Source organism: Pinus tabuliformis, chromosome 4_1 (genome assembly GCF_031772625.1).
Source record: "Pinus tabuliformis cultivar Carrire ecotype Pingquan chromosome 4_1, CPIR1, whole genome shotgun sequence".
Lineage (NCBI taxonomy): Eukaryota > Viridiplantae > Streptophyta > Pinopsida > Pinales > Pinaceae > Pinus > Pinus tabuliformis.
The window spans coordinates 461,481,876-461,493,511 of record NC_142303.1 but is presented as its reverse complement, the minus strand read 5'-3'; the positions used below and the strand labels follow the sequence as shown (position 1 = coordinate 461,493,511).

The 11,636-nt window shown below is 41.3% G+C and overlaps 1 protein-coding gene across 1 annotated transcript; it reads right to left on the bottom strand.

Annotated features, from left to right (window-relative positions):
• Positions 1-1,736: 1,736 nt before the first annotated feature.
• LOC149176404 (uncharacterized) lies at positions 1,737-8,782 on the bottom strand. Its single transcript, XM_089419906.1, has 3 exons — positions 8,532-8,782; positions 8,111-8,415; positions 1,737-2,268 (listed from the first exon to the last, which is right to left on the bottom strand). The coding sequence occupies exons 2-3, from the start codon at positions 8,354-8,356 to the stop codon at positions 2,206-2,208; spliced, it is 309 nt and encodes a 102-aa protein (XP_089276032.1). The 5' UTR covers positions 8,357-8,415; positions 8,532-8,782; the 3' UTR covers positions 1,737-2,205.
• Between the last annotated feature and the right edge of the window lie 2,854 nt (positions 8,783-11,636).

Below are 11,636 nucleotides of genomic sequence, written 5' to 3'. Positions count from 1 at the left end.
TATGATTCGATGGGACATAAAATAGATAAATTGCTTGAAAAATTTTCACATCTAGGATATGGGGATCTGAATGTGGAGGAAGGTAGATGCATAAGTGAAAGGATGGATGTGGCAGGTAGCCAGATGACTTGGAGTTATTGTGTTATTCAGTGATCTAGTATCTAGGGATGGAAAATGGTTATACAACTCTTTGAAGGTATAAGTGGGCATTAGATCAAATCACCCTCAAACAATCATGGATCCATGAATTCATGGGCGCAAGGTGATAAGAGTTGATTGAACATTGTAAAACTAGACCCATTGTAAACTGGATATAACATAAAACTACTATAGAACACGAAGGTGTAGGCCTAGTGCAACCAACACACTAGGGTTGACATGACAAGTACCACATGGATGGCACCTAGGGAGTCTCATTAATGATGTGGAATTGTATCACGCCAAATTGGAAATGCCACATGGAGTCCATGTGGTAGTAGTGAGATTATGTGGACGTTGCATGAGATGATGTTCATGCCACATTACATTGGTGTTTTCGCGCCACTTGTGCCATGTAGGAGCCACATCGATGCCACATGGTAGCTTCATTCTAATGTGCAACAAACGATATTGGGACACAGGGGAAGAAACTAGAGTAATGGAACTCCGCTTGTTGCTCCTATATGCACACACCCCATTTGAATTTCACACATAGGTAACAATGGTAGAGCGGTGGTGGTGATAGACCTAAATTTTTTCATGTGTCGAGGCAGTCATCTAGTATTACTTCCCACTACTTACTTGATTGACCCTCCAGGCCCTCTTTATCAAGAACCTTACTTTGGACGACACATTCATACGTGCAACTAGGTCAATGGCCTAGGTTTACTTCAAGCCCCCCATGGTTTTCCATGGTTTAACAGAGGGGGCTTTGAAATGGGGACCACTACCATGGGACCCTCATTATCCCCCCACCCCTGGTCTGCCATGAATTAGCAAGGGGCGTGCGCGGGGGGGTGGGGTTTGAAATGGGAAACCCCTATGATGAAAACCACTCCAACTTTACTGCTCACCTCCCATTACCATTTCTGTTTTAGATAGTGTTTACATGTTGCTAGCAGCAATGCAAATGAGTGTAAGTTTTGATTTGGGGTTACATACCTTGGAAGTTGGGTTAAAACAATTGGTAACACCTCTAGCAGCCCAAGAAAATATAAGGGGGTGGTAGGAGTGTTACAATATCAATTATAGATTTCGATAATATTCAAAGATTTTGATATCTATATATTCCACTAACATGGAATGAAGTTACAATTTCTAGAGGCAACAAGTGTGGCAGCTTAACACCTTCCACTCCTTTGGGTAAATTTTATTGGATAGTAACCAATATTAAGTCTACACATTTAGAATTTTACTCATAAGAAAACATAAATAATGATGAAAAATAAGTCCTATCCTATCCATTTTTAAAGTAAATACTTAACTTATAGTGAAAAATAAGTAACATGAATATATTATTTACTTATTTTCAAAATTTTAATTTTAAATAATTTAATAAAATTTCCAATTTATAATAGAATAGTTGATATTTATTTTTAAAATTTAAATATTATAAATTACATTAGTCAAAATTACACTAATAATAATCAAAATACAAATCAATTTCTAAAATTCCGACTAGCCGGAAAAGCAATGTCCACATACACTCAGTAGGAAAACGTAAACGTATAATATTAGAGCATATTTACATGACATCGTATCTTAAAGCATTCCTTTGCATTATAGTGTATCAAATATATAGCTATATATATTCGAAGGCTGACTTCATTATACCAGAGTTTATTCCAGCACGTGAGAAGCACCGGTACTACATAGATATGAAACTTTCTGGATCATCAACTTCTATTATTCACTCAAACCTTTTTTGCAACTAGAACCTAGCTTTTAAGATTTATAAGCCAGACATGAAAATTCGTTCTGGCGACCTCAACGCTCCGCAATATTCGGTTGCAGAAGAGAAGAGAAAACGATAAACTGATAAACTGATAAATATGGCGCTATGCTAAACTGATAAAAACGATTACCCTATTAACAAACTTATACTGATGATCGTGGCCGTCTATTCAAAATCCAAAACGTCTTCTATTTCTATTCCGCCCAGTTGGCAGCCCAACTGTGGAGCTTGCCTTTCAGGTCATCTATATCCAGCTCAGATGGCACCTGTTTTTAGTTGGCAGCCCAACTGTGGAGCTTGCCTTTCAGGTCGTCTATGTCCAGGCCAGATGTCACCTGTAAAAACAGTAAATCATATCAAAAACCACCGAGGTCATTCAGTGAAAAAACCACGGGGAAGTTTAAATTAGCCTGGTCCAATATAATTTATAGACTAAATGAATTTTTTCACCATTTTTTTTGTTTAATTTTAATCAAAATCTAACATAGATTTAAACAAAAATGAATTTAAATGGTTTAATTTACATTGTTTGAGTGTTCCAAAATTTTTCAAGCTTTCAAATATGCTAAATCCATTTATACATCTAAAAATATATTTTAAAAAAACAAAAAATCTTAAAATTATATTATAGAATATGCCAAAATAAATATTATTTACTCTTCTTACATTACTACTACATCCTATCTGTAAGGACCTGCGGTTCTTGGCATAACCGCCCAAACGATGTGCGAAGGTTTGGCAAGCGAAAGAACGCACGAACATAACCGAGCAACACTTGAAATATTAAGAGCGAAGTGTTGAGCGGTCATCCATATATAGAGGATGGATGAGGGCATTCATCCTTGGTAAAATCGATGGTGAAAAGTTGCGTTTGGAGTGTTGGCTGGTGGGCCGACCAAATAGAAAGGCAAAGAGTGGGCGTCGGTTGGAAACATAACGCAGGTCGGCCGAAAGGTGGGTAACCATGCGGGGAGGCATATAAACACAACAATGCGATGGAGCATTTGGACATCGAACTTTCGATCATCTCTTAACAAGACACTTGGAGACAGGGCGAAGGCGGAGCGAGAAGTGCGAAGTTGGGCGAGCCGCCGTGCAGGGCTGCACGACGGGCAACCTGGGTGGGCGCTTGTGCAGGGTTGCACGACGGGCGACCCGAGTTGGGCGTCTGTACAGGGCTGCACGATGGGCGACCTGAGTTGGGTGTCTGGTCAGGTGTACACGACAGGGCGACCAGGTAGGGTGTCCGCTGAACGAACGAACCGAGGAGCTGAACGGGTGACCCGGGTAGGGCGCGCCGTGCACAGAGGTGAGTTGGTCGACATGGTGAGGTTGTGCAGATGGGCAGTCAGGTGAGGGCACGTCGTGCACGACAAAACGATGGAAACAAAGGTTGGAACCGGAGGTCATGAACGAGGAGTCGGGCAGGCGGTACTACGTGCTGCTTCATACGATTTGGGCATTTGTCAAGAGTTGGCAAGCGGGACTGCGTGTGGGCAGGTATACACGATTTGGGCGTTGCTAACCAAACGGAGAGTGAACCGGTGAAGACGTGCGACGAGGTGAATGAAGGGTTGGTGAATCATGCGGCGACCCTGCGGAGGTGCCGATGAGCTGGGCAACCGACTTTGCCGAAGTTGGAAATTTGGCTAAGTATAAATTTGGGGTTTCCCAAGGACTTAGCCTACACTTTGTAAAAGTGGAAAAATTATATATATTGATATTCGGGCAGACTCATATTGCAGGGAGTTGCCCCTCCGTTTATACTGTTGTGCATTTCTCTTGTATAATGTTGTTTATGTGAATGTTATGGACTTTCACTTGTATAAAGGATAAAACTAATACTTGGTAACGAAAAATAAACTAAGTATGGAATGTTAGGCGTAGTCTACAATCGTATGTATTGGTGAAAAGAAAACGATTGGTAGTGCCGCACCTCGCTATAAGCGGTTGAAAGAGTATCGCAGGTGTAGGGGCGTGACAGGTGGTATCAGAGCTGGTGAACTGAATCAAGGAGTTGATTCTACGAAGACCGAAGACTTGAAAGAAAGTTCAAGCTTTGCAGGTAACAGGTGGAATATCATGGTGATTCAGGTGAATGGTGAAACAGGCTTAGCAGAAGAGAAGCTTCGTGCTTGGGCCAAGTTAAACGACAAGGCATGGTAGGTTTAGAAGAATTCGAAGGGAAGCTTTTGCTTACCTTATACAGGTTGAAGCAGATGAAAGAAGAGAATCCCCGGATTCGAGATAAGCTTGAAGTCTTGGAAAAGAATGTTGAAGACGAACTTCTTCAACTTGGTTGGACAATGGAGCAAGATGAAGTTGCAGATTGTGCTAACAAGGAAGAGGAAGGCATGATGATTGAGGATGTTGCAGATATGACCATGATGGAGGATGAACTTGAGGATGATCAAGTTAGACCAGCATCGTGCAATTTGCAGACATGGACGGATGGGGATACTCACATTGAGGAGCCTCATGATGATGATGTAAGTACTATTGATACTTGTGTTTCATTTGAGCATTTGGTGGATGGACCGTATGCAGGAAAGGGCAAAGTCAGTTTGCCGATGCAAGGGAGTATCTTACCATGGATGTCTATGATGAGACCTTGTATGGAGAAGCAAGGATTGTTGACTGTTGCAAGACTTGTTGGGGTTGTTTGTGACCTTATGGTAGAAGGTACAAAGGCCCGTGACAAGGGAGGAACATGATGATCGTTGCGGAGGATTGGGTCATACTTAGCCACATGGAGAATTGGCTAAGTGCCCGGCATGACTCATGGACAAGATAGCAGGAGGGCACACACTTGAGGTATGATGATGCTTGGGTGGACTTCTCATGGCCGAGACCAAGAGATAGTCTTGGTGGAACCTTTAGTGGGGGAGCTATGATGGAGAGACTCATGTGATGATGATATGGTTGGGTGACCGAGTTCACTAGACCGAAGATTGCAGACTTGGATGAAGATGACCGATTGTTGTGATAGGTCTACTTGGTTGGACTACATGGGCAGCTTAGTCATGGACATCAGGTTGGAGACATGGAGCATGGCAGTCTTATGCAGGGACATTAAGCAGGAGCACTTGTAGAGGTGTCGCCTATGGGCATCCAATGAGGAGTGCCAAGGCAGGAATGTTGTGCAGGTAGATTTGTTGGTGTGACATAGAGATGTTTTATGAGCCGATGGAGAGGTTGTGCACTCTTGTACAACAAGGCCATGGACTTGGATGGAGTTGTGAGCAGGATATGGAGCATTCCTACTACATGGAGAGCTGAGGCATCTTGCAGAGACCTTTGGGCCGAGACTTGCATGATCACTGAAATGTTGGTTGGAGATGACTCATGGAGCTCATGATGACATGAGGTTGTGACTTTTAGGGACTTCATATATGGTGGACTTAGAGGATCTGATGCATTGAGGAGCTAAGGTCAGAGACTTTGATGCAGGATGGGGTGTATACTTTCAAGTACATGTATGGGAATGACTTGAAAGAGTGACTTGATGTGGAGGATCGATATGAGACACTTTAGAGTGATGAAGTTACGACGATGATGATGCCTTTGTGGCAACACTTGGGCATGGGTTGAGCCGAGACTTAACCACTTTTGACACATGGGAGCTGATTGATCTATGATCATGGGCAGCACATGGATAGATGAGACAGGTGTATACTTGTTTCTATGGCAGACTTGGGGAATGGCACATTGCAGATATGATGGAGGTTGCTTCATGGACCTGGATGGGACACATCAAGAGTTGGAGTTTGATGAGATGGTCTCTTCATATTGAGGAGGCACACATATGGATGATGATGTTGGGGTAGATGCGGCTGATTTCATATAGCACATTAGTACCAGACATGGACAACATGTTGCAGATGAGATGAGGACTACTTCATGGACCTGAGCATGGCTTACTTATATGGAGATGGATCTTTGATCGAGTTGAGGATGTGACGGGATGTTCTAAGAAACAACTGATGGTGGCATGAGGATGTGCATTCTCATGGTTTGAGTGTGACAATTGGACTGATCACCCGACTAGTTCAGACATGGGGGACGTCAGTGTACAAGAGATGTGTTAGCATTATGTTGGAGTATCATGGCAGCAGTTCACATGATGACGACACATGATGAGGTCGACACGAGATGTTGCAGGAAACATGTAGCTTGAGATGGAGGGGCCAGCCTTCCATGATGGGGAGCAGCATGTGGAGATTGTGACAAGTTGGTCGATGGTCATGGATCGAGATGATTTCCAATGTATGACATACCGATAGGGTGTATACCTTGGTATGGTGATCTTGGTGACAGATGGTTGGCGGGATGAGATATTGTCGAGGACAACAGTGATTTCAAGTGGGGGAGGATGTAAGGACCTGCGGTTCTTGGCATAACCACCCGAACGATATAAGGTTTGGCAAGCGAAAGAGTGCACAAACATAACCGAGCGACAATTGAAATATTAAGAGCAAAGTGTTGAGCGGTCATCCATATATAGAGGATGGACGAGGGCGTTCATCCTTGGTAAAGCCGACGATGAAAAGTTGCGTTTGGAGTGTTGGCCGGTGGGTCGGCCGAATAAAAAGGCAAAGAATGGGCATCAGTTGGAAACATAACACAGGTCGGCTGAAAGGTGGGTAACCATGCGTGGAGGCATATAAACACAACAATGCGATGGAGCATTTGGACATCGAACTTTCGATCATCTCTCAACAAGACACTTGGACGCAGGGCGAAGGCGGAGCGAGAAGTGCGAAGGTGGGTGAGCCGCCATGCAGGGCTGCACGACGGGTGACCCGGGTCGGCACCCGTGCAGGGCTGCACGACAGGCGACCCGAGTTGGGCGTCCGTGTAGGGCTGCACGACGGGCGACCCGAGTTGGGCGTCCAAGCGGGTGTACACGACAGGGCGACCAGGTAGGGCGTCCGCTGAACAAACGAACCAAGGTGTTGAACGGGTGACCCGGGTAGGGCTTGCTGTGCACAGAGGTGAGTTGGTCAACACAGTGACGTTGTGTGGACAGGCGGCCAGGTGAGGGCGTGTCGTGCACGACGAAACGGTGGAAACAAAGGTTGCAACCGGAAGTCGTGAACGAGGAGTTGGGCAGGCGGTACTACGTGCTATTTCATACGATTTGGGCATTTGTCAAGAGTTGGCAAAAGGGACTGCGTGTGGGCAGGTATACACGGTTTGGGCATTGCTGACCAAATGGAGAGCGAACTAGTGAAGACGTGCGACGAGGTGAATGAAGGGTTGGTGAGTCGTGCGGTGACCGTGCGGAGGTGTTGACGAGCTGGGCAACTGAGTTTGCCGAAGTTGGAAATTTGGCTAAGTATAAATTTGGGGTTTCCCAAGGACTTAGCCTATACTTTGTAGAAGTGGAAAAATTATATACATTGATATTCGGGCAGACTCATATTGCAGGAAGTTGCGCCTCCCTTTATACTGTTGTGCATTTCTCTTGTATAATAGTATTTATGTGAATGTTATGGGCTTTCACTTGTATAAAGGATAAAACTAATACTTGGTAACGAAAAATAAACTATGTATGGAATGTTAGGCGTAGTCTACAATCATAAGTATTGGTGAAAAGGAAACGATTAATAGTGCTGCACCTCGCTATAAGCGGTTGAAAGAGTACCGCAGGTGTAGGGGCGTGACACTATCCATAGAACTAACGTTTGAATCAATACAGCTGAGTCGGAGCAACCCCTTCGAAAATTAATCAGGCAAAACATTGATCAGATTTGTCACCTAACCTGGAAAATGGAAAACTATACAATTCTGCCCGCAGAAAGCCTAATGCCATGAGCAAATGAAAGGATTAATAATAAGATCAATGCAATATTTAAATCACGAGAATACCTTATTTAGAAAACACAAAAACCAGTCCCAAAGAAATCTGATTCTAAATTAACTTTGATCCTAAATTATCTAGAAAAACTAAGACTAATGTGAAAGAATAAAAAAGGCGATGCGTTTATTGACTGACTGATACGAAATTACGAAGGAAAAGGGAGAAAACAACATGCATTTACATTTATTTACACCACAAAGAACACTTTCAGATGAGCACTGATGCTAAACTGATTTACTCTGTGAAGAAACCATGAGATTGACTAGCACAATATGTGAATGGTTGAGGAAGGAATCTGCAGTTATAAATATTACCGAGACTAGGATGCTATGAAGAACTTTCTCGTTGGTGAAGGATCTACGAGAACAGAGAACGCTAACACTCGCATTTTCCAGTACCTCAAACAGACTTGAGGAAGGACCTGTAGAAGGCGTGGGAGTCATGACTCCGATCAAAAGTTCATTCGAACCACCTGGCTGCTGTATTCTCACTGCTGGCAAACTCGCCGGTTGCCAATCAGTCGTATCAATTGATTCCACGTGTCCTCGTCCTGCGGCCATTTTATTGATGGCTCTCAAATTATCTCAGAAGACGGAGCAGGTGGAATAACCGTTTGTTTCTGTGAGATAGAAAAAACATATACCCTTTAACTGAAATTCATGGACAGATTATCTGAAATTCAAATACAGTTACTCAGCTTTTCTACTTTTTTTGAATAGGAAAAAGCCCCGTTACCTCAATTGGCGGAAGGTCTGCAAATACGTCTGAAGACAATATCTGACGCTTCTCTTAGATTTCCCTATGCTTCTCGGTCGCAGCTTATGCACTATATAAAGCCTAGCCTACTTCAAAAATTTAATATACGAGTATATTGCTTATTGATTTGTTTCAAACTGGTCCGAATACAATAGGAATATTGACCTTATCGTTTGATCCGGATGCATTCTTATCTTCCCAGAAGTTCTTATCTTCCCCGCAGATGAATGTAACTGTAGATTGCGACGAGACAGAGAACAATCGAGATTCGTTGGAATTATTTGATAAGAATTTACAGGATTTCTTAACCCATTATCACACCCGACATGTACAGACAAATGAAAAAGAGATTTCGCACCTCAATGATCTTAATAATGGCGCGATGCCGTGCGCACATGTAGATGGCTAAATTGAACTCGAAGGGGCAGAGATGGCACTATTACATAAAGTTGTAGATGTACACATCATTCTTTGAAGATAATGTTAAGATTTTTCGAAGGTTTCCTCTACTGCCAGAATGGAACAATGGCTGAGAATCTTTTCAGTCAAGTCTTTTGAGATAATGTTAAGACTTTTCTAAGGTTTCCTCTACCGCCAAAATGGTACAATGGATGAGAATCTTTTCATTCAAGTCTTCTTCCGAATATCAACCTTTGAGTTACGGACGCTAAAAGCAGTTTTCAGCAATGGATTGGATGGCTTGGATATAAACTTCTGAAATCTCTACGTGTCAGAAGAGCAGAAGAAATAATGATTGAAATCAGAAAGGAGATAAGTATGTTTAATGGGATTAATTTTGAAATTAAAATCATAATATTTTTTTTTTTTTCAACTAGAAAAAAACCATATGTTTTACATCTATATATTCTCAGCCTCAATGATTTCCAGATTTTGACTATATAGAGGACTAAAAACTCATCATTCAGAGATTTGAAATTGTCTACTAAATATAAACCAGTGCCTATACATCTATATATTCTCAGCCTCAACCACAGTATATCACAGTTATTCACTATGTGGGCTGTTAAACTAAGATGTATCTCGAATCATTTTCATGTTCTATATATACTTACATTAAGTATCCATTCCTCTTTCTTTTCTATACAAAAAGAAATACAAAAATATACAAAATTTTAACAAAAATACAAAAGAATTTTATGGAACTTATCTGCATTGGTGTTCTGCATTTTTGTGGAGATCTTCAGTGGTCTATCTCGGCAGCTTGAGGATTTCTACTTCTGTCTCGTCTGATCCTATATTTATTGGGATATACATACCATCTTCTATGGCTAGTAATCCTTTCTTTGACAATTCATCCGCTATCTTGTTGTGAACCCTGCTAATAATATGCTGAATGGAGGAATGATGAAGGGTATTCTATATACTTTTTACATTATTCTTCCCCTTAACATGATCCATCATACATTTGGAATCCCCATAAATTTGTATTTGAGGGATATCCATGTATTTAATTAACCATAGTAGATCCCATAAAGCTATAGCTTCTGCTTTCATACTTGTTCCCTCTCCCACATTCCAGTAAATCTGGAACTCTTGTTTTTCTGATATCTTAATCGAGATTCCGCACCCACATCTTCCTCCTTGAGCTGCACCATCAAAAAACCCCGCCGGATAGTTGTTGATCTGAAACTTCCCCTTTTCTACCTTCCTTTTTTCATTAATGTCATCATTTTGATTTGATATAACCCACTGTTCTATGAGTTCATAGATTACATTTTCTCCCCTTATATTAGAACAAAAAATCAGTTGATTTATATCTTTCCAGATTTCCTAGAAAACAACCAAAGTGAGCAGTGGCCTACTTTTGCTTTGAGTGCTCCCCCATTTTAAACACTCTTCAATTGTATTGAACTGTATGAATGGAATCTGCAATTTGGTAGTGAAGTGTTTCCAAATGCTAGCAAATCTATGGTAGTGTAAAAATAAATGTTCATTATCCTCTACATTGTGTCTACACATATAACATATCCCAAGACCTTGATGGTTGTTCTTTTGTAAATTTGCTAATGTGAGATTCTTATTCTACCATGTTAGCCAAAGGAAAATTAAAATTTTTATTGGAATATTAACTTGTCAATAACTATGAAACCAACAATATTCCACATTTTGCAGTTCCTTCAAGCATATTTTGAGATAATAGTCCGCCACCTCGATCTCTCCTTTTTTCTTCTTTTTATTAGCCCATGCTATGCAATCTCCTTTGTTGTCATAACATATCCCCGTCTCTTTTAAAGTTTTAACAAATTGTATCCAATCCAATTTGTACTGACCAGTAAGGTTCAGTTGTGTAGAGTCAAACCAAATAGGAATGCTACCATTCCAGTCACTGATCAGCTGGCTGAGGATATAAATGCCTCTTCTGTTCAGATGGTGTACTAGTTCCACTGTCCCAGGTGGCACCTCTCCTGCTCCAATAATGCAGTCTTTTCCCAACATAATTCTATTACCAGATCCAAAAGACCACAAGATGTTTTGAAAGAGGATGCACTTGACACTGATAAAACTATTCCATATCTGGGAACCACATTTTTTCCCAATTTGTCCTCGTTTGAACCAAAAGGAGAAATCCTTATTCTTTATGTATTTGGATATGATCACCTTTCCCCATATGCCTTTACTGTTGATGCCCCTCCATAAAGATTTTAGAATAAGTGCCCATCTAAAAAAAATTAGATTCAGTACACTCCATCCACCCAATTTTTTTGGTCTAGTGATCTTCTCCAGCTTAACCAAATGATATTTACATCTCTTTCTAGCACTAGATCAAATATAGCTTGCCATTACTCAATTCATTTGATTAATTATCATTTGTGGAATGTGGAACAAGTTTGCCCAAATAAATCCCCAGCTGTGTAAGAAATGACTGTGTGAGTATGATACAACCTCCCATTGGTAAGCATCTATATTCCCATCCCTTAATCTTGGAATAAAATCTTTCCACTAACCACATCCAATCAACATTTTTATAGCATCGTCGTTTTAGTCGATATCCCAAATGTTGCATACCATTGTCTAGACTTTCTGCATTTACCCCTAAACAGTTCTTGATATATCTGATATCAT